We start from the raw sequence: 22,582 nt of genomic DNA, 5'->3' as shown, positions 1-22,582 counted from the left end.
TCTGTCTTTCTCTCCTGCTTACATTGCATCTTGAGTAGAATTGTGGAACAAGCACAACGAAGTGTCAAAGCAAAAAGCTTTGGAAAAACTGAGTAAGAATATGATAAAAGGACAGAAACTTGACACTCCTCCAAGCCTCCCCATAACTGCCAACTCTCTAAGCCTTTGATTGAACACCCATGCCACATGAGCCATAGGGCAGACAAAGGAGGTCACTATTTCTTAAAGAAATCTAGTGTTGGGGTTCACTGAATAGCCCTTTTTGTATCAGGAGAGGAGAGGGGGAAAATACAGTCTCTTCCAGCCAAGTTTCAAATCCTTCCTTACCACTGAATTATAAATTAAATTTTGGACAGTCTTTCCCCCATGAAATTGTAATCCCTCTTTGGTGGTAAACCAACGTTTTCTGCAATATGTGCATCATGGAGTGTTCTGTGTAAAGATATGTTTGTCCTGAATTCTTAACCAATAGCAGATATAAAATGTAAAGTTCAAGTCCAATGTGAAAGGTCCACAATTATTGTTTGATGATTAATTATTTTATATGAGGTTGGGAGTAACCTTGGGGATTAATATGAAGAATGGTGGTTGACTGGAAATGGAATGTGAAGTTCTCCATCCACAGAGATGATGTATTGTTTTCTAGGTTGTTGTTCTTTGATTCCCACCCTTGGGACAAAAGAGTGGAATGTCCAGCTAAGCCCCACTTCAACATTCTGCTTTTGTTGTTGTTGTCAAATGCATAAAACTGATAGTGCTTAATAATGCACATAGTTAGAATAACAGAGTCATAGAATTGTAGACTTGGAAGTGACCCTAAGGATCATCTGTTCCCACCCCTGCAGTGAAGGAATCTCAGCTAAAGCATGCATGAGAGATGGCCATCCAGCCACTGGTTAAAAACCTCCAACAAGAGAGACCGTTACATTGTTGAACATCTCTTACTGCTGGAAAGTTCTTCCTGATGTTTAGTTGGAATCTTCTTTCTTCTAACTTGAACCCATTGGTTCAGGTTCTACTCTCCAGAGCAGGCATAAACAAGCTTGCTCCAGCTTCTGTGTGACAGTCCTTTAAATATTTGAAGATGGCTATTATATCTTTTCTCAGTCTTCTCTTTTCAAGGCTAAACATACTCAACTCCCTCAACAGTTCCTCATAAGCTTTGATTTCCAGACCCTTGATCATCTTGGTCACCCTCCTCTGCACACATTTCAGCTTGTCAACATTCTTCTCAAATTTTCTTACATTCTTAAATTGCAACTTCTTAAATTTACAAACTGTATCTCCACTATACGGTGTGTGATTTTTAAAAATATATTGATATATCTATCTGATTCCTTTTCAGTAGCACCTGAATAAAGTAGAAAGTGATAGTAGATTGCTCCCTGCAGTTTCAGGTGAAAATAGGCTATTGGGGAAGGGTTGAAACTCTCCCACCAGCCTTCCCATGTTCCTTCTCCTCCACTTCAAAGTGCCTACAGGCTCTTTGTAAAGAAGGAGAGGCAGTTGAATTTCTGCAGTGTAACATACAGTTTATCCTAACTCTAGTGTAACATATAGTTTATCCTATAATATGCCACTTACTGAATATTTGAAAAAAATATTGCTGACATAAGTACAGAAGCAACATTGTATAGTATTTCTATCTGTTTCTACTATACAGTGATACCTCGGGTTAAGAACTTATGTATACAGTCATACCTTGGGTTACAGACGCTTCAGGTTGCTCATTTTCGGGTTGCGCAGCGCACCGAACCCAGAAGTACTGGAATGGGTTACTTCCGGGTTTTGGCGCATGCGCAGAAGCGCTAAATCACACTTTGTGCAGAAGCGCCGAATCACGATCCGCGCATTCGCAGACGTGGCATTGTGGGTTGCGAACGTTGCAGGTTGCGAACGTGCCTCCCGCATGGATCCCGTTCGCAACCCAAGCGTCCACTGTAGTAGCTTATTTTATAGCATCTATAGAAATCTTATTTTATAATTCTTTAGAGAACACACTGAGAATACACAAAAAGGAGTATCACTACTTAAATACTGTGAATATAAAGTTTGTTGGGTTGTATAGAGAAGATATTAATTCACATTATAGAAGTATGTAACCAAGATGCCTGTTTACTTCATAAAGTAAGCTGGCCAGATTTAGTCATTGCTGGTCCTAGGTTCTTTTAAAGAATACTCCTTTTAAAAGACAGGCTAGTGGGGAAACTTTCAAGGATGTTTTTATTATGCCATATCCCATCTTATAAGTAATAGACAATTATTCTAATAGACTGGGGATCTCTGAAGTCTGTGCCCATGTTTTTTGAGAACTTCCGTATTTAGGTGGAGACGTTACTTCCATACTTAACTGAAGAAGTAGAAGAGACTTGGAGAAGCCTTTGCCTCATTCTGATAGCAGAATGTTTTAAAACTAGACTCTGTAAAAGTGACCCTTCCTCAGCAAAATTACCTTTAATTGGGCCAGTGATTGCTGAGAAGTCAAATAATTTAATTGTGTAATTTGAATGCTGTGCGGTGTAATCCAATGCATATCAACTCAGGCATTAGTCTCATAAGGTTACTTCCAGACAAAAGTGTACAGTGGTGCCTCGCAAGACGAAATTAATCCGTTCCGCGAGTCTCTTCGTCTTGCGGTTTTTTCGTCTTGCGAAGTACGGCTATTAACGGCTTAGCGGCTATTAACGGCTTAGCGGCTTTAAGAAAAAGGAAACAAACTTGCAAGAACTCGCAAGATGTTTCGTCTTGTGAAGCAAGCCCATAGGGAAATTCGTCTTGCGGAACGACTCAAAAAACGCAAAACCCTTTCGTCTTGCGGGACATTCGTCTTGCGGGGCACCACTGTATAGAATGGAACTTTAACTCCCCTTGATTTCTGTGAAATTTAAGTGTTCCCTGTTCTCTGGAATATGGTCCTTATGCCCTTTTAGTCACTTAATCTTTGAAATGTAGTCATTCAAGTCAAATATAACTTTGTGTAGGGTTTTTTATTTAAAGAAATAGCCATTTCCCATCTTTATGGACTTTTGACTTAGACTGACCAAGTATTAAAGGTTTGTTTTCCCCCCTCCTCACTTAACTAACTCTCTCTGTTGTGCGATCAATTAGCTGAAATACAAAGGAACTTCTGAGTATGATTGACAAAGGTATATTTTTGGCTAATCCATACAGATAAGTCATCTTGAAGGAATTGCCTTCTCTGTATGTATAACTTTGTTTCCAGCAGTGCCTTGAACCGTGAATATTCATTCACAGTGCTTAACTGTGAATAACAGTCAGTCATAACCTTTAGTATGATTAAAAATCCACAGTTAAATTATGTGCTTATTAAATTGATTGGAATAATATGTAAATTAACCAGTTAGTGTTTTCATAACACCTTTTTAAATCATGCTTTTGACTGATTAAAGGTATTTTTTTTAAAAAAAGAATCTGTTGCTAATGTACCTTAGTTGTGAACAGAATCTGAAAACAAGTCCAATGAATTTCATGATTCCACTTTCTATTTACTTCTAGCATCATAGTTAGAGGCATCTAAGTACTAACATAGTCTGGAAATGTATGTTAAAGTCAGGTTTATAAACAAATGCCAGTTGATTTTTGGAATGTTCTATATAATACCCTCTCTTTAAATATACTCCATAGCTAGTATATACAACCTTTGGGATAAGCTGCCCATCTTTTTGACAATTCTACCTTCATGAATAATATGGTCATCTCAAAAATGCACACCAATAGTCTTTTTTTCACGCGCACCATATATATAATTTTTCTTTCTCTCTTGCACATTGTTTCACTTTTTCTGATGTTGGCAGTATCTAGTGATAGACATCATACATCCCACTTGCACTCCTAACTCTTAGTTCATCATATTTAGTGGTATGTAAGGTATTGCTGTATTGTGTACATAGAGTTGCCACACATCATTATTTGTACACATCCTAGATCTGCAATAAAATAAAATAAAATCCTCCAGCTGCTGGTCATGTGTCCCTGTTAAGGAACGGTTGGCAGATATGGCTATGGCAGAAGGGTTGTATTCAGTCTCTTCTCCCTTCGAGCTCTTAATGGTGACCTGTGTAGTCTGCAGTGTATTCTTCTCCTGCCTCCTTATTTCCATTGCACACAGCTTCCAAACCCTTCTCAATTCTGTCTCTCCTTTCATTCATTTTCTTTCTGTCTTTCATCTCATCACGGGAGGGTAAAAAAACATTAAGCTGCATGATCATGGCATAAATCCCTTCACCATTTGTTTTCTTGATGGATAGGGTGGGATGATGAATGCATGTCTTCGTAGCAGCTGAAACTCACTGCTTCACCTTTGTTGTTACAAACTCTGGAGAGCCATGTAATACATCCCTACAGTGACTGTATAATATTGCTATTTTGCCCCAAAATGTCCCATTTGAAGCTTTCATTTCTGGTATGCAGATGATTATTGCTGACTGTTTGGATGGTTACACCATGAGTCACTTGGTGAACATGAGAAAAATAATAACTTGCATATTAGATTGTAGCATATTAGATTAAGTACCAAGTGTCCAGCAATAAGATCTGCCCCTCTCCAAAAAGCAAACAGCAACAAAAGCAATCTTGTATCTGTGACATAAGGAAGTGGCTTTCCAGAGTCATGTGTCGACCGTTTGGCATGCCTTGTATTAACTGGAATCTGTCTGGTGCCTGCTTTGTCTCTCTTCCCCTTTTCCTTCCTCCAATGGGTGACTGTTTAAGGCAGTTGGTCTGCTTCTCAGGTGCATTTATGTATTGGACAGAATGGTGGCTGCAACCAGCCAGGCTATATTTCTGGTTGATGCTATTTCAAGAGTACAGGAGAAGATCCTCTGGTTCCCCCTCTTGGTACTTCTCATGCACCAAAGCGATCATTTGCCTTCTGGTTCTTTCATTTTCTTGTTCACAGTAATGAAATATCACTTTCCCTCCCTTTAGGGTCAGAAGGTAAAAAACACTCTCATGATCTGGGGGAGACAGATGAGAAGAAATCCCAAATCAGTGCAGATAGTGGGTTGAGCTTAACTTCCAGCTCTCATGTGAGTGTCTTGAATATTTTATTTATTATTTGAGAAATGCCTCAAGGAGATTGACATGGGGGTAGAATAGTGAGAATTCCTTGTGCCCTTGTCCATAGATTCTGGTTTTCATTGGGGGGGGGTGTTTACTCACTTTGGGGAAGCATTGATAATTACCGTATTTTTTGCCATATATGAAGGGGAAATGTGTGTGCGTCCTATGGGGTGAATGCAGGCTTTCGCTGAAGCCTGGAGAGCGAGGGGGGTCGGTGCGCACCGACCCCTCTCGCTCTCCAGGCTTCAGGAAGCTGTCCGCTAGCCGTGGGAGACGCAGCTCTCCCACGGCTAGCGGAGAGCTTGCCGGCACCCAGAAGCTTGGGGCACGCTGAGCTCAGCACGCCCCAAGCTTCGGGCTTTGTGCAGCGCTCCGCTAGCCGTGGGAGAGCCGCGTGGCTTCGCGCAGCTCTCCCACGGCTTGCGGATAGTAGCCTGTTCTGGGGGCTGGGGTTGGGGGAAGCTCGGGCTTCCCCCGCCCCAGCCCCGCACCTGGGGGGGGTAAATAATTCCCCCCCCCTTATTTCCCCCCAAAAAACCTAGGTGCGTCCTATGGGGCGAAAAATTCGGTATGTGAAAGTAACACATGTTCCAGTGTTGTTGATTCTGGGAAGCTAGAAACATGAGGCATGAGATTTGCAGTTCCTTAGTAGTCTGGGCCCAAATAAAATGTGTGGTCCAAGTCTCCAAGCAGAAATAGTAATGACTAATGTGCATTATTTTTCTTCTTCTTTGTTCATGATTTCAGAAGAGTGATTTGGATTCTGTGGCAAGTGTGGGACCTGCTGTTATGATCCGAAGCACCAGCCAAGACTCTGAAGTTAGCACAGTGGTAGGGCATGGCTGAAGTGGAATGTTTGTGCTTTATTTTAGTGGTGTTTTTCAGGCTTGATCATTTGCATGCACTTTCTTACTCAACACCTGTGTAAATTGCAAGCGCCGAGTGCATCTCTAGGGCATACACTCTCCATCCTTCTCCAGTTTTACATTTAATCATGTCCCCCAATTGTACATAAAATGCTCTGGTAGGTATGGGGCTCCTATCCACTGGTCTGTTTTGTAAACTTACATATTTTATTTGTGTTTATATTGTTAAATTGTGACATTTGTTTTTGGAAAATAGTTGTTGTAAATTAATGATTGTGGCAATGTCTACAGTTATCTTAAATTGTCCTGTTGGGCCAAAGAATAGACATTTATTAGTGTTCTTTTTCTTTAAAAAAATCTGACTCTGACTTAATTTAAAAGTTGAGGCCCAGCCTTTTATTTTTAATGACTGAAACTCTAAAAAAGAAAAAAGCATTAAAACATTAAACAGTGCCCTGCAAATAGTCACTTTGCATTCTAAAGTATACTGTGCTGGGTCCCAATGTAACATGAGTTAGCAGAAACCTGCCCCTTTACTTTTGGTTGGGATGCAGGAATTATTGAGATTTAGCTTTCTCTGGAATGGCACTCTGAATAAATCTTTGTCTCCACAGTAACTACTCATATTGAATAAAGGACTGACCATTTAAACAGTTTGTTTTCCTCTTCAGGTGAGCAACAGCTCTGGGGAGACATTAGGAGCAGATAGTGATTTGAGCAGCAATGCTGGTGATGGCCTTGGTGGAGAAAGTGGTGGAAATCTGACAGGATCACGAGGCACCGTGTCAGACAGTGAGATTGAGACAAATTCAGCAACTAGCACCATCTTTGTAAGAACATGCTTTGGTTTTGCTTAGGAATTATTGTAGTGATGGTGGGTAGTGTAAAAGACCTATTAGTTTATGGAAAGCGATCACATTAGAAATGGTCCATCCTTAGTGAAGAAGTACCAGCAATTCTGAGCCAGCATATATATTCCAGGGTGTGCATGCACTGCAAACTCAATTATGTATGTGGGAAGCACACTGACCTTGTAAGTGTAAATTGGCTTAGAGTGATAGACCTCTTAAAGACCTTTGGAAATCATAATGGCCTCAAATGTCATATCATGACAATGAAGTATCTTTGAACTGAGTTGAATTTGAGAGGTGGCTTAAGCTTTTTCTGCTGTCCACTTTTTACCTTCTGAATTATCTTTCTGTTTACAAGGAATATATATTGCTTGCAGAATAATCTTGGTAGTCGAATACATAATATAGAGCAATAGAACATGCCTGATTAAACTGGCATTTAATTTTTCTTTTTAAAGGGTAAATCTCATAGCTTGAAGCAGACCATGAAAGACAATAAATGCAGCAGTCCTGGGAGAGCACCAGAAGATGCAAGCCTACGAGTTTATCTCTATGAGGGTCTTCTGGGTACGTGTTGACATTTATTTTGTTTGAAGCAAATTTGTTCAAAGCATAGGCATTTTAGTGAAATAGCATTTAACATGCTGATCTTCTTTGTAGTATTTTCTAAACAAAAAGAAATTAAAAGAACAACAATCTGATCTATTGAAGTGAAACCTCCATAGATGAGTTTTGAATTCTCTAACATACCATAGACAAATTATCGGCTAAAAACTCATGGTTTTCTTCAAAACATTTTATAAGAAGTGCTTGTCATTAGTATACCATTTTTTCTGTGTATAAGACACCCCCATGTATAAGACGACCCCTATTTTTTTGGACCCAAAATTAAGAAAAACGCCCTCTAAAATAGAAGTGAAAATCCAGACATTTGGTAGTGGCAGTGGAAAGTTGTTGATTTGTGGGGGGTGCAATCACCCTCAAAGTTTCCAGCATGAGGTACATGTAGTCCATGGTGGTTCTGTCCCGACCCCTCGTTGCCCAGTTGATAAAAGGTTACAGCTCGGGAGCAGGGAAGAAAGAGCTCCCTATGCTTCTATGCTGTGTGGCAGGAATTTCTCCCTCCTGCCACCTGCTTAGCTGTTAAGAGATTATAGCTCAGCAGCAAAGAAAATGTGGTCAAGGATGGGGGTGGGGTGCAGGCCAGAAGGCTGCATTGGAAGACCCTGTGGGCCACATACAATCAGTGGGCTACAGATTTATCATATTAGGTAAAGGTAAAGGGACCCTAACCATTAGGTCCAATCGTGGCCGACTCTGGGGTTGCGGCGCTCATCTCGCTTTATTGGCTAAGGGAGCTGGCATACAGCTTCCAGGTCATGTGGCCAGCATGACAAAGCCGCTTCTGGCAAACCAGAGCAGCGCACGGAAACGCCTTTTACCTTCCCGCCGGAGCGGTACCTATTTATCTACTTGCACTTTGACGTGCTTTCGAACTGCTAGGTTGGCAGGAGCACGGACCGAGCAATGGGAGCTCACCCCATCACGGGGATTCGAACTGCCGACCTTCTGATCGGCAAGTCCTAGGCTCTGTGGTTTAACATGCTGTCAAATCAAGTGTATATTTAAAATGGTATCCTGAGCAGAGAAGTTGTTTCATAATGCAGTATGCTAAAGATCACGTTATACTGGTGTATTAGAAGAGGCATGGCCTTCGACCACAATTGCAATATGTAGCATATTTTTCACTGCACTTTTTCTCCTGAGTCTCATTATTCCAGAAAGGTTGCTCAGTCTTGTTATATGTCTCATTTCTCCTCTTTGCTGCCATGTTGCTGCTTGCTTGGAACTATAAAGGGAGGGATAAAGGATCTGTCTGGGACCAATTAGAGGATGCTGCCATGGAAACCTTCTCTATGAGTAATAATTCTTCTTTTTGCTTTTCTGTGTGTATTAAAAAGATTTCTCACATGTATTCCTATACACTCCACTGTTCTTTTCTTGTTCCTGCATTCTTCATTTGGTGAATACTGATAGAGGAAAACAATAACACAGAACGCAATAAAGTTGGTGCCCTGCTTTAGGCAAGGTAGCAAGATGGGACCATAAATGTTTGCAATATATACAGTGAGTTAGGACAGGGAACTTTGCATCTCCTGGCTTGTTGTCATCTCAGTTGTGTTTTTAACAGAACTGATTTTGCTGTGGTGGTACTATGATGATGATGGTGGTGTTGATTACTTGGCACATCTTGTGGTGAAAAAGGTTTTATCCTGGTTTTTTTTTGCAAAATTATTGGTCTTCTGGATTAATTTATTCTCTGCTATCTAGGCAAAGAGCGATCAACCCTGTGGGACCACATGCAGTTCTGGGAAGATGCTTACCTGGATGCTGTGATGTTGGAAAGAGAAGGAATGGGAATGGATCAGGGGCCTCAAGAGATGATTGACAGGTAAATTACAAATTCTCTGCAATTTTTCTCTCCCTCTGCATTATTTAGTTTAACAACTTCCTGGGAATTCAGGATGTGATTTTATTCTGAGTAAATTTGTTGAAATTTACTTCATCCGTACATCTCTGGGTGGATATCAACATAAAATGCAATATAAAAATGCAAAATACATGATAAAAGCGAGAACAAAAACCACAAACCAATAAAAAACCCTCCCACCACCTTGGACCTCCCTGAACCTTTGCTTGTCTTTTAATGTTGGGCCTATAAAAGGAAATGTAACTTAAGGCTAAGTTTAATTTCTGGTCATCTGGTACTGGGTCTGTGGAGAGATATAATTTTGTTAAAAAAGATAAAAGAAGGAAGAGGATGCAGGACATTTTGCATCTTTCTTTGCAGTTAGTGGCTAAAAGTCCATCAGAAACTCAAGTACATGTGTGTTCCTTTTGTAGGTATTTGTCTCTAGGAGAACATGACCGGAAGCGTTTAGAAGATGATGAAGACCGCTTATTGGCTACGCTGCTTCACAATATGATAGCCTACATGCTTATGTTGAAGGTGCCATTTTTTCATATTTTAATTTAATTTTTGCACATTTTTGTGAGACTTGTGGTAGGGTATGGGGGAAATATGGGTGTCCTGTGGCCAAAATTTTTTAACCCCCCTATGCAAGAGCAAACCCATATTAAGTGCAGAAATAATGAAATGTCATACTTTGTTTTTGCTTTGTTTTTAGGTCAATGGGATGTATTTGAGCACTTCTTTCTTCCCAGTTACTTGATTTCTGCAGTTACTTGTTATTACACAGTGTCTTCTCTTGATTGACCTGTTTCTATGGTAGTTTAAACTTTTTGGAACACAGCAAATGAGTTCTTGACTATGTACTGAAATATAAATATATATGCAAGTGCCTAGGGGAGATGTCAGTAACCAAATGCTGTATTTTGCTGTGCAGGTGTCCAAGAATGATATTAGGAAGAAAGTGCGCCGTTTGATGGGAAAATCTCACATTGGCCTAGTGCATAGTCAAGAAATAAATGAAATACTCGACAAAATTGCCAATATAGTAAGTCTTTGACTACCTCTGTATCTATATCTCTGTTCCTTCGATAGGAGAGGAGGATTATCTTTCACTGCAGTTCAGATGGCAGTGTTGATTGCTACAAATATGAAAAGAGTTATGTTCCTCTTCTATAATGTATTTCATAAATTGTGTACAAGATTAAAATACTGCAGATAGAAATATTCTGATATCTTGCCTTCTGCATGTACTTTTTATGGCAAGGGCTAGTGGGACCCAGATCTTTGGATGGTATAGATTTACTCAGCAATACCTTGCTTGACAGAGAATCGGACTCCTCACCTGTTTTATTCAAGACAGTAGACACAGAGGTCAGATCTTTCTGAACTTTTTATAGTGTTGCTCTCAAGAGCTGTAGAAGGAAATTCTTGCTACAAGCTGCCTTCTCACTCTGTTGCCTGGGCTGGGGTCTGCCAGTTTCCTACGGGACTGGAGGCACTAACTGCTGCTTCCTAAACTCCTCCTTAGTAGCTGAATGGGTAAGCAGCTTCATCTCTTGTTGTTTTGTTACAAGCCTGGGTAAGGAACTGAACCAGCTGCTTCTGGGAAAAAACAGCACTTTTTATTGCTGTAGTTGCTGGCTGCTTCTCCAAGGTGGGTGTCTTTGGGGTTTTTTGAAGATGCTATATCCTGAGATTCAGTGAAAACCCTCAGAACGGCTGTGGGGGAGAGGGGGAATCATTCCACCTGGCAAGCTGCAATGTTTGTGCAGACAGAACAATTGGAAGAGCGCAGCACTAAATTCCATCTTTACTTCTCTGATAGTGCTGCTAAAAGGGAAATTAGTTGATGGGTTTCCCATGTTTGTTTTGTTTGTTGTGCCTCCCCCACCATACACATGTTTTTAGAAAGCATAGTTGTTGCATGTGCATGTTACATTTTTTTTATCGGTGTGTTAAGTGTGTTAACATTGTGTGTTAAGTGTGTGTTAACATTGTGTTAAGTGTATGGTATAAAAACATAATTGGGTGCAAGCTAGCCAGATTCAGCTCTGACTCTGAAAACTTTGGGTGCAGAGTTATGGACAACTCCGCATTTGCACAGGGGTCTTGTTCTGGGTCATTGTGCACATCGGTGGAGCATGCACAAACCCATAAACCTGCTCCATTCCTCCTTCTTACGGGGCTGAAAACTGTGTCCATTGGCAGTCATGTGCCAATCAAACACGCAGAAAATGGTTGCCACCTGTATATTGTTGTGTCCCAACTTTCCTTCAAGAAGTTGAGAGTCATGTACATTTAGGTTATTTCACTTTATCCTCGCAATAATCCTTGATCCTGTGGACAGCTCAGTTGGTAGAGCATGAAACTCTTAGTCTCAGGTTCATGGGTTTGAACCCCATGTTGGGCAAAAAAATCCTGCATCACAGGGGGTTGGACCACATGACCATTGTGGTCTCTTCCAACTCTACGATTCTATGATTACACTGCTGCAATACTGCTCCCTAGTACTGAAAAAAATACTTGGTGCTTTTCAGTGTTTTAATCCAATTTTACTTTTGTACAGGAGATGGGTGAGATCTGACTTGCTGGAGCTGAAGTAAAGATTAAAGTGGAAGGTTTTTAATAGGATTTTTCCTTCTATTTAGAATGGCAGGGAGCTCCCAATCCGACCCAGTGGCAGCAGACATATCAAGAAGCAAACATTTGTTGTACATGCTGGCACAGACACAACAGGGGACATCTTCTTCATGGAGGTAGAGACCAGGTTAAAAGTTAACAAAATGATTGCTGTTAATTGGGTTGTATGGCAATTCCTCTCTAATAATATATACGTCTCCAGGTATGCGATGATTGCATTGTGCTGAGGAGTAACATTGGCACGGTGTATGAACGCTGGTGGTATGAGAAGCTCATCAACATGACATACTGTCCCAAAACAAAAGTTCTTTGTCTCTGGAGGAGGAATGGCCAGGAGACACAACTGAATAAGTTCTACACCAAAAAGGTACATTTTCTACAATGTTCTGTTTACAATGACTTAGTATTTTACTGGACCATTTATATTTTATCTGTCTTTGAATCTGCTGCAGAGTTTTGATGCTGAGATGATCAGCAGCTGACATACAATGCGAGAAGCTTTTCTTAAGTGGTGTCACCAGATATTGTTCCCATGGTTTGAGTTGCACCACTCTCCACCCATAACAGCAATTATCAGCATAGTTTCCAATGGAGAGATGTGGGTAGAACATTGCTATTGAAATGCTCACATCCTAATCTTGGGTTTATGATGGGATAGATGCATCTTGGATCTGGAGACCCATGTAACATTTTTGCCTGTAACATGAGGAAGTTACAGTGCTTTGTTTTAATAATACAACACATTTGGATAGCATTCATTTACATGCATATAGAGAATTTCAGAATCAGCTGTTGCAAATTGTTTGTAAGGGAAACAGTTATGACATGAGATTCTATGACTAAAGAAAGATGGGATATAAATTTAATAAAATAAAGAAAAAATAGAGCTATATATGTGGATCAAATACCACTGTTTGTTTGTTTATAAAAATACATACAGATTGTGCCTCATATAAGATATCAGTTCAAGAAAATTTACAAATGCAAAAAGCATAAAATGCCATTAAAACAGAATAATCATAAAAATGTCTTGCCTTTTAAGTTCCCCATCCTTTCATCCCAAACGTATTTCAAAATAATGCTGTATTTTGAAATAACCGTATTTTATTATTTTTAGCAAATATTTTAAAAAGTATGGTCTAAAATACTACTATTATTTCCTATGCATTGTATCCCAACTTTCCTTCAAGAAGTTGAGCTGCTTGGAGGAAATGTGGCAGATAATTAATATGTACTTAAAAATGTTTGTTTGTATGCTTTATTATTTTTTGCGCTATTACGTTCTCGCCACTGTATTAGCTCTATGTTTTATGAATCTCCATTATGTATCTTCAGAAAACCTATTTATTTATTTATTTATTTTAATTTGTTGTAGTGCCGGGAATTATATTATTGTGTAAAAGACAGTATGGAGCGAGCAGCAGCAAGACAACAAAGCACAAAACCTGGTAAGAGCCTTAATGGCCATAGATGAACTTTGGCAAGTGCCACAACTTTCTAAAAGAGTTTTTGGGAGTGTGTTGTCCTTTATATTAAAGGGTCTGAAAATACTGCCCCTCTTTTTCACTCTGGAAATGCTGATGCCAGAAAGAATTTGACTTTCCTCCAAGGAATTGCCAGGGGAGAAATAAACATTATTTATTTCCACTGATATTGCGGTAATAATGGGATACTGAGCTTATCAGCCAGATGACTAGGACATGGTTGCTCTTGAATCTTCTCTTCCACCAAGCCCCACAAATGTCCTAAAGACCCAAAATCTCCTGGCACCTCCAAGATACACACCTGATCCTTTGCAGAAGTCTTAAGTGCCAGTAGCAAAATTGTACACAACTACACATGTAGACATTTGCAGAATTTTTTTTAAAAAAATCCACATATGTTCACAACTCATAGGTGTGCAGATAGCTTATAAGGAAATAGAGGAAATGTCACTTATTTTCTGCTCAGAAAGATTGCCAAAATGATTCTGCAGACTAAAACCACTCCCAATTTAAAGTGTAACATTAGCACATCATTTGTCCACACTGAAAATAACAGAAAGATTGTCGCCCATCAGGCCAGAACAAAACAGTACAAAGTTGCAGGAACATCAACAGATTGGCCCTTGTGTTGTGAGGCTTGTGAGTCAGTGAGACATTATAGCAGGGGTCAGCAAACTTTTTCAGTAGGGGGGCTGGTCCACTGTCCCTCAGATCTTTTGGGGGGCCAGACTATATTTTGGGGGGGGGGGATGAATGAATTCCTATGCCCCACAAATAACCAGAGATGCATTTTATATAAAAGCACACATTCTACTCATGTAAAAACTCCAGGCAGGCCCCACAAATAACCCAGAGATGCATTTTAAATTAAAGGGCATATTCTACTCATGTAAAAACACACAGATTCCCGGACTGTCCGCGGGCCGGATTTAGAAGACAATTGGGCCGGATCTGGCCCCCGGGCCTTAGTTTGCCTACCCATGCATTATAGTAACATAATGAAATGCTAGGCTACTGCTTGGCGCTAGAGCTCTTTGGTTATCCTTCATAAGAATTTAACAGGCATAAATGTCAAAACATATCATGCTCTCTAAAGTCCCAGTCTTTGCAGACATCTAGTTAGCATCTCTATATTGCTTATTGTTATCCATCCTATAGAAATCAGATGTGCTATGGCACCGTTTTGAGGAACAGGTTTGCTTCTGGGATCCTCCTTTAAATGCAGGTTCCTATGTTTTTCTGTGTACGTAAATCACTTTGTATTGGGAAGCATTTTCCTCCTTTTTTCTGTTTTCCTTTTACATTGCAGGCCCTGAACTGGGTGGGGAATTCCCAGTGCAGGATATGAAAACTGGTGAAGGGGGGCTTCTCCAAGTCACACTGGAAGGGATTAACCTGAAATTCATGCACAGTCAGGTAGGAAAGAACCCTTGAACAAGAGTATTTGAGCATGGAGCTTCTTAAAGTGCACCAATAAACGTGTTTCCTCTTCCCTTGGGGAGGTGAAGGAGAAAGACAATTATTTTCCTCCACAGTTAAGAGAATCTCAGTGTTAGTATTTACATTATGTAGTATCTGTCTCCGAATGAAATATTAACTCTATATACTAGTATGCAGAATTCACAAATTACCAACAAAAATAATGGCCCTAACCCAAATAATTCTTTAAATGAGCTGTGGTTTTTCTGCAACCAGCATATGGGGTTGTTCATTCAATCTTCTTAATGATGCTATAGATGTATTTTGTTCTTTCAAACTGAAGAAAAAAATGCAATTCAGGTGATGGTGAGGTTCACTTACATTGGATTTCCAAAATAATTTCCAACAATATTTAGTCTTGGAACACTTAGGTATGTTGTATGGACGTGGCAAAAAACACTGGTTTTTTATTTAAAAAAATAACTGCCCAGCCTTATGGAACAATTTGCTCACCATTTAACTTTGGTGAATTCATGACAGCTATTGTTGTATGGAAAAATAAACTAAAATTGACATTAGCAAACTTTTTTAAAAAAGAAAGGTAGCCGCTCCTGCATCACGTGTAATTCATCTGCAGGGGTGCCAGGTATATGGGGCGCAAGGGGCTCCAGCCCCCTAATATTAGAAAGGTGCTGTGCCCCCCCCCAATATTGAGGGGGCTGCCAATGGCCAGCCTCTGCCCAGGAGCCGGGTGGGGGCTGGGACGAGCAAGCGCAAAGATCGCTGCCCTCCATGAGTCCTGCCCCTGCCCGGTGTACACCAGGTGGTGTCACATGACGCATCACGTGGCTGTGCCCCCTAAATGGGAGGGGCAGGGCAGTGCCCTTGTTCATCTGTGGTTGAAAGCGGAGGCTTTTCAATAAATCGGACAGAAACAATTTTTCTCATAAAGATACAAACGTAATTATTTATTTCCTTTTGAATCTGTCATTATCTCTAGGTATAGAGGAAACACAAATGGATTTGTGTGCCACTCTGTTCTTTTCTCTGGATGTGTTTTCTTTTTTGCTTCTCTTGATCATTGTTTTTCTTTTGCTTGGTGTTCATGTTTGTTTTGCATATGCTGTGGAATCAATTTGAGGGTTGGGTGTGTGTGGGGGTGTGGGGGTGTGAGAGAGAGAGAGATGGGGAGAGAGTTAAATTTGTCAGTCAGTCTTTTGTGCAGTGTTCTGTTGTTGTTTTTCTAAGTTTTTTTCTAAGTTCTATTGGTGTCCCTAGGAGCCCTAGGCTGAGATTCAGCGAAGCTGTTCACATATGCTGGGGAGAAATATACATACAGGTGGAGGTTTTTTGTTTAACTTTCCAGTATAGCCACTTGCACTGCTCAAGAAGCAAGATGCTTTTCAGCAGAAATGACTCTGTGGGATTACATACTCACTTTTCAACGATGATTGAGCATTTGCTACTTTGAATACATGGGCGGGGGGAGTGTAGCTAATGAAGCACAGAAAGCGGTGATCAGAAGTCATTGTGTATAAACCTGATTTCCTTGAATTTCTAACCATTTGGGCTATCTCATCAAATGTGTCTACCCAAACCTGTGTTTGCCAGGGGGACATGACTGCATGAATTGGGACTTTTCTTGAGGAGAATCAGTGGGCAGAAGTGGCGTGTGTGAACCTTCTGGCACCTATTGATTCCCCCTGTAAATGCCTCCCTCCACTAGCTGTTTCCCCCGGTTGGTCTGGCTTCTGGTCTTGGAATCGACCTGGGGAAAATTGGTTAACAACAGAAAGGCAGGGATTTTCAGGAGATAATACAGGGGCAGTGGAAGGATTTAACATCTCAATCTTACATGCTGGTTCTCCCTTGCAAATCTCCCTAGCACCCTGTTCAAGCACTATAATGCATGAGCGTAGCCAGGATTTTTGTTAGGAGGGGCAGGCTTTTGTTATGGGGCAGAACCTCAAATTTGTATTGGTTGGTATTGATTTAGGTGGACAGCTGCCCCCCTGCCCTCCCCTTGGCTATACCCGTTATAATGACAGAGTTTGGAATCCTATAGTTGCCTCATAACTTGCCATTTGAACCTTGGAATAAAGCAAGTCAATTCTTTATAAATTTTCAAGTGTATTCTAATTCACCTACGGGACCGCCTCTCCTGGTATGCCCCACAGAGGAACTTACGGTCTTCAAATAAAAACATCTTGAAGGTCCCAGGCCACAGAGAGGTTAGGCTGGTCTCAACTAGAGCCAGGGCTTTTTTGGCTGCGGCTCCAACCTGGTGGAACGCTCTGTCACTAGAGACAAGGGCCCTGCAGGACTTGACATCTTTCCGCAGGGCCTGCAAGACAGAGCTGTTCCACCAGGCCTTTGGTCAGGGCGCAGCCTGTCTCCCTCCTTTGGCAATCTTTACAGAACTTTAGTTTATGGTTGCCATCAATTTTGATTTTAATTAATTTTTATAATGTTTTTATAATGTTGCGCTATTTTAGTGTTGTTAGCCACCCTGAGCCCGGCTTCGGCTGGGGAGGGCAGGATATAAATAAAATTTATTATTATTATTATTATTATTATTATTATTATTATTATTATTATTCTAATTCACACTTCTCTGTGTATTTAAGCTGTTTGGGGGACTCTGTCAACTGAATTGTACATACCTTTCATGCCTTTATGCCATCATGGAAACAAGATAACTTACACAGGGTCCCCAATGATTTGCCAACGAAGTAGCAGAATCATGTACAGTATCCTTAAACCATGCTCTGGGGCTATAATTTTGTCCACTGTTGCAATCTGTAGTTCCAGATGCAGCAGTAGATTCCCAAAGCACCCCGAAACTGTAAACCCAAATGGACTCTAGCATGATAGGTATTGCTGTATTTTGCCCAAATAACAAGCCCTTTGCTGTGGTATTGTCCAGATTTGGAAACTTATTGCTCGAAGACTGACAACCTATTTTTTGCAGCCATGCACTGGGTACACACTGAGATTGTAGATTCTGGTAAAACAGAAAAGGATAGAGATAGGTGTAAGCTTTTTATTTATTTTTATAAATGATTGATTCTAAGGACTTTGTCAGTTAAGCAATATGCAACATAATAAACATGTTGTTATTCAGTTAGTTGGAGAACATCTTTCCCTCCAGAAGCATTTCTGTTTCAGGGATGTTGCATCTTTTCTAGGACTTAGTACTATACTTTTTAAAATGAGAAATTGCTAGATTTTTAAGTGCATTTTTAAAGAAACAAAGCAGGCTATCTTCCTTTAATAAAGCAGTCTCCTACTTATCTCTCCCATCATATCCCTGTAAACAGACTATCCTCCCATTCTTTGGGGATGGCATATCATAATATTGACATTTTATGTATGCTAGTGTAAGTATATTGCTAATAGAAAAACACCTGGGATTTTGCCATTGTTTGGAGAGATCTTAGTATAGAGATATTCTGATTTCCCTCCTGTACTTTTCCACATAGGCCATATATTACCCCTCGTCCTGAATGAAACAGTGTGATTGCACTTTCCAAGATGCGCATGGATGTATGAGAAGCTACTTTGGGTGTTGAATGGACTACTACAATAAGATAGCTTATTTATTTTCACACACTTGGGTTTCTGAGTCAGAGAAGTGAAAACCTGCTGCTTCATTTTTTCCCTCAACCTCCCTTTGTTTTAGCACTTAGTGTAATCTGCAGTCTGTAAATCTTGAGCATCATCACGTGTGGAAATATAGAAGAAAAACCCTTGGTTTGGGTGGGAAGCATGGCACCTCTTGCCTGCCCTCTGTGCTGGAGGAGGATGCATGGAGAGGCAGACATTTAATGGGATGGGGCAAGACCACAAATGACAGACCAAATCTGGAAGCAGTCTGTGTCCCTCCTTTTCTTTCATTTCAAAGTGTGTTGGTTTTTCTTTTTGCTGTAACTCAGTTGAGTGCCTGAAGGGGGTAGCAATGTTGGATATGTCAAGAGTTACTAACTCTTTCGTTTCTCTTCCATGCTTTCTCCTCCTGCAAGGAGCGGAAGGTACTCCATCTTCTGCTGTCTTAGCTTCTTAGCCTTTTAAGTTGTTTCTTGATTTCTAGCATTGTGGCAATTTTTTGATTTTTATTTTCCAATTTCTCTTTCTTTTGATTTAAGTAGTAAACTATAGTTGAACTGGTAGTATGTGCTACAACATTCCAAGTTATAACTGCTGTGGTGTGCTTTTTGTTCTTGTTTTATTTTGACATTGCCTTCTTTATTCTAATCATGTGTCTTCCTCCTCTTTTCTTTCAGGTTTTCATAGAGCTGAATCACATTAAAAAGTGCAATACAGTGCGAGGAGTCTTTGTCCTGGAAGAATTTGGTAATTACATTATTTTGATATTAGGTTTGTACTCACATGGCAGTAACTCAAATTTCTGATCCTCTCCATGAGGCAGAACTGTATCTTTTTGATAGTTTTTTCTTTTTTGGGGGGTCGCAGGGAAAGGTCAAAGGAAGCAGCATAAATTGTGTCTAAACAGGTTATTAGAACTGAAGAAGACATGAGTGAACTTGAGGCATTGTTAAGCTTAGATAACAAGATTTTAAAGCTGGAGTCACCAACCTTTGGGGTCTGTGGGCATATTTAGGAATTTGAGCAACTCTTATGGGCACCACCACAAAGCAGCTACTATGGGGATCTGCCTGGTCAAAAAGAACAAGTTACTTGCCCAAGAGTCTGAGTACAATACATCTCCATGGCATATGCGAAAGCCTTTTTAGTGTCCCCAGGATGAACTATAATCCCCAGATTCCCAGATTCCTTTCTTTTTTAAAGTACATTTCTAACAATTTTGGAACCTGAGATATAAGGCAAAACTTATAGGCACTATTCTTCCCATTTTGGGGGAGAAATTGGCTGCTTCATCCTTTCAGTGCTTTATTTTGCCTCCCCCAATGGAAAAATTCCTGTGGACACCCATGTCTGTGAGAGATGCACTTGGACAGAGAGACAGGGGGAAATGCAGGTATGAAGTGTGTTGTGTATGAGTGAGAGAGAGCGTGAGAGAGAGTTGCATGTGCACCTGCGGTTTGTGTGTGTGTGGTGAGTGTATGTGAGTACAAGAATGAGTAAGGTGTGACTGCCTTGTATATTTTTCCTGTTACTGAGGAATGCTCCCTGTTGCTATCAGGAAGAAATGTGTGGGTGTGGGTGTGGGTGGGTGTCAGAGAGAGGGAGAGAGAGAGAGAGAGAGAGAGAGAGAGAGAGAGAGAGACCAGCAGGACATAGCTGACTTTTCTGAGGTTGTCCAGTGCAGATGGGGATGGGGACCAGCAATTAGTGTACTTTGTGGTGTGGTGTGTTTTTTAACGAGGCTATCTTTCTATAGTAGTTAGGCTGTTACTGGATGTAGCATTCAGAGAATATTGATGCATTGCATTGGTTTCGATGAATTTTAGGCCACAATAATTTGCTACTTCACTGTGTTAGAGGATTCTTGTTGTATGTTCTGCAACCGACTACAATGTCTACACTTCTTTGATTTGTATTTGATCTGAGGTGAAATGAGGCTAACAACTTAACTTCTTTTTTGCTGCTTAAGAAAACTTCGTTGAATAGAGTAAATTCAGCATAGTGATTTGTTTTGTTTTGACAAGGAACTTATTCTGATGGGAAAAGAAGAGCTGGGAAAGGGGTAGCTAGGTAAAGAACTTCTGCTACATGAAGTGAGTGTAGAATTTAACTCAGGGCAATTTAAACTTCCATATTTATGGATGTTCCAAATTTATTCCAATTTATGAAGTTCCATATATCAGTAATCATTTTTCTTTTCAAATTCATTGAAATGTGGGGGCATGTAATGTAAAAGTGAATTCCATCTTCTGAAGATGGTTCTCCAAGACATCTTTTGAGAGTATGTACACTGGTACAAATCGGCAGGTCAGTTACGCCAAAGCTCTATAGCAGTTTGTAAGCAGTCCATGCCATCTGCACTGCACCATAGGTCATTGCATGGGATTCACATAAATGCTCAACTGATACTCAGACTGACTGATCAGAGCAATTGCTGGTCAATATTCCAGTTCACTTCACTTTGGGAGACGCTTTCTGCTGTGAAGGTACTGTTTAGGTGCTTCCAGAGAGTGGCCTTATACCACAGAATAGGTCCTTCAGATCTGATTTGGTTGGTTGTGCATTTGACACATTAGCCACACATTTCCATTTGCAGTCATCAATGCTCATTCTATTCTGCCACTTGCCATCCACCACATTGGGCAGAGCTTGACAGAATGTATCTGAGCTGAGTTTTGTGCCACTCCTCCCACCCTCCCCAACCTCCTTTTTCTAGTCTGAATATACGTGTATACAGGTATTTCTGAACCTAGGTATGTGTATATCTTTTTTAAAAAAATTAAAAATCCCAGGAGCACATATTACCAGTCTTATCCAGCCATTTATCTAGTTTCACAATGAGTAAAATGGAGGACTGTGCTTTTTTGCGGTAGTGAGGGCCATATTCATTTTCATTTGTTCACTTGATTTTTAATTTTTAGCACTGAGGTCTTGTGCAAGAGTGAGATTTACCATAAGACTTGGGCAAGAATGATAAAGAGGTCTTCTGCAAGACCTCTATATTAAACATTTTTTAAAACCCTGGTGTATGTACTCCAATTAGTCTCAAAGGCAATCTCCCTACATGGTGTGAAGGTACTGAGAGACTAGATTCTCCAAAACAGGCAAGCCTTCAGCATGAAACAATCAGTATTCCAGTGGTACTGGGGACCTCAAGTGAAATGACTAGGGATGTGACAGAGACTACCTACCAAAATGCCACCACATAATAAACCACCCACCAAAAGCTAATGAGCTTTCAGACAAGAAGTGACTGAAGATGTATTTAGAGGTTAATTTTATGTATATTTTCTAGGTTAAGGGGAAACCTGTATTAAATATTAAATATTAAAAAATGGGCTGACGGTTTGATGACAATGTCATGAGGACACTCTAAAAAACTTGTGTTAGTGATCAGCACCAATTCCACAATAAACTTCCCATCTAGAAACTCCCCTGGAAAGAAATAAGTTGTTGCAGTCTTGGCCTGTCCAAAGAAAGGGTTCATCCCTTCTTTCCTTTGATATGGCCCTGGTCTGGATCAGGCATCCCTGTGCTATGTGATTGTTTACTGTTAGAACAGGGTGGGAAGCCTCTGGTCCATGGGCCAGATGCATCCCATCAGGCTTCCCTATTTGGCCTGCAATCTGCTTTGTTCACACCATGCCCACCCGGCCTACACCTGATGTCAATTGCAGGGCAGGTAGGGGTGGGACTTGGCTGATTGAAATCCAGTCACCTGCTATCATTTGTGACATCAGGTGATCGGCAGATGGGCAGCTTTGCCCACCTGTCAATTTTGGCCTGCGAGGAAGAACCTGATAAGTGCAGCCAAGGGTGAGAGACTATTAAGAGTTATGGTCCAGCAAAGAGCCACAGTGTCTCCATCTTTGTTTCAGTTTGTGTCTGACAGGCCTTGAAACCCAAATTTCAATGTCTGTAGACAATAGGCTTAAGCCTTGTGTATAATATATAATTATCTCACAGAAGACATTTTCAGCTGCATATGAAAGTGGTAGTACATGGAATCCACAATTGCTAAAGCAGATTTTCTTCCTTTCTCCAAATAGGAAGAATTGTAGTTTTTAATAGCCATCCAAAATAATTAGCTAACCAATGAGTAATAAGGTTGTTCCATAGGTCACACTGATTATACTTTACATTGCTTGATCTTCGTTTTGT

At 40.5% G+C, this 22,582-nt stretch overlaps 1 protein-coding gene across 38 annotated transcripts in view; it reads left to right on the top strand.

Moving 5' to 3' along the window:
• The window catches only part of MADD (MAP kinase activating death domain), an 80,082-nt gene that overhangs the window by 50,638 nt on the left and 6,862 nt on the right, over positions 1-22,582 (top strand). For 7 of the 38 annotated variants that reach the window (XM_081020372.1, XM_081020385.1, XM_081020359.1 and 4 more), the window contains 14 exons: positions 39-92; positions 4,948-5,048; positions 5,830-5,913; positions 6,620-6,778; positions 7,258-7,366; positions 8,657-8,719; positions 9,131-9,251; positions 9,704-9,809; positions 10,207-10,317; positions 11,921-12,028; positions 12,115-12,279; positions 13,288-13,360; positions 14,706-14,812; positions 19,099-19,168. In XM_081020372.1, coding sequence (XP_080876498.1) covers positions 39-92; positions 4,948-5,048; positions 5,830-5,913; positions 6,620-6,778; positions 7,258-7,366; positions 8,657-8,719; positions 9,131-9,251; positions 9,704-9,809; positions 10,207-10,317; positions 11,921-12,028; positions 12,115-12,279; positions 13,288-13,360; positions 14,706-14,812; positions 19,099-19,168 — 1,431 coding nt within the window. The remainder of the gene's footprint in view (positions 1-38; positions 93-4,947; positions 5,049-5,829; positions 5,914-6,619; positions 6,779-7,257; positions 7,367-8,656; positions 8,720-9,130; positions 9,252-9,703; positions 9,810-10,206; positions 10,318-11,920; positions 12,029-12,114; positions 12,280-13,287; positions 13,361-14,705; positions 14,813-19,098; positions 19,169-22,582) is intronic. The other 31 variants (XM_081020381.1, XM_081020377.1, XM_081020369.1 and 28 more) reach the window with 8 other exon arrangements.

Source organism: Podarcis pityusensis (genome assembly GCF_964106645.2).
Source record: "Podarcis pityusensis genome assembly, chromosome: 1".
In the NCBI taxonomy this organism is placed as follows: domain Eukaryota; kingdom Metazoa; phylum Chordata; class Lepidosauria; order Squamata; family Lacertidae; genus Podarcis; species Podarcis pityusensis.
This window is presented reverse-complemented; position numbering and strand designations above follow the sequence as displayed.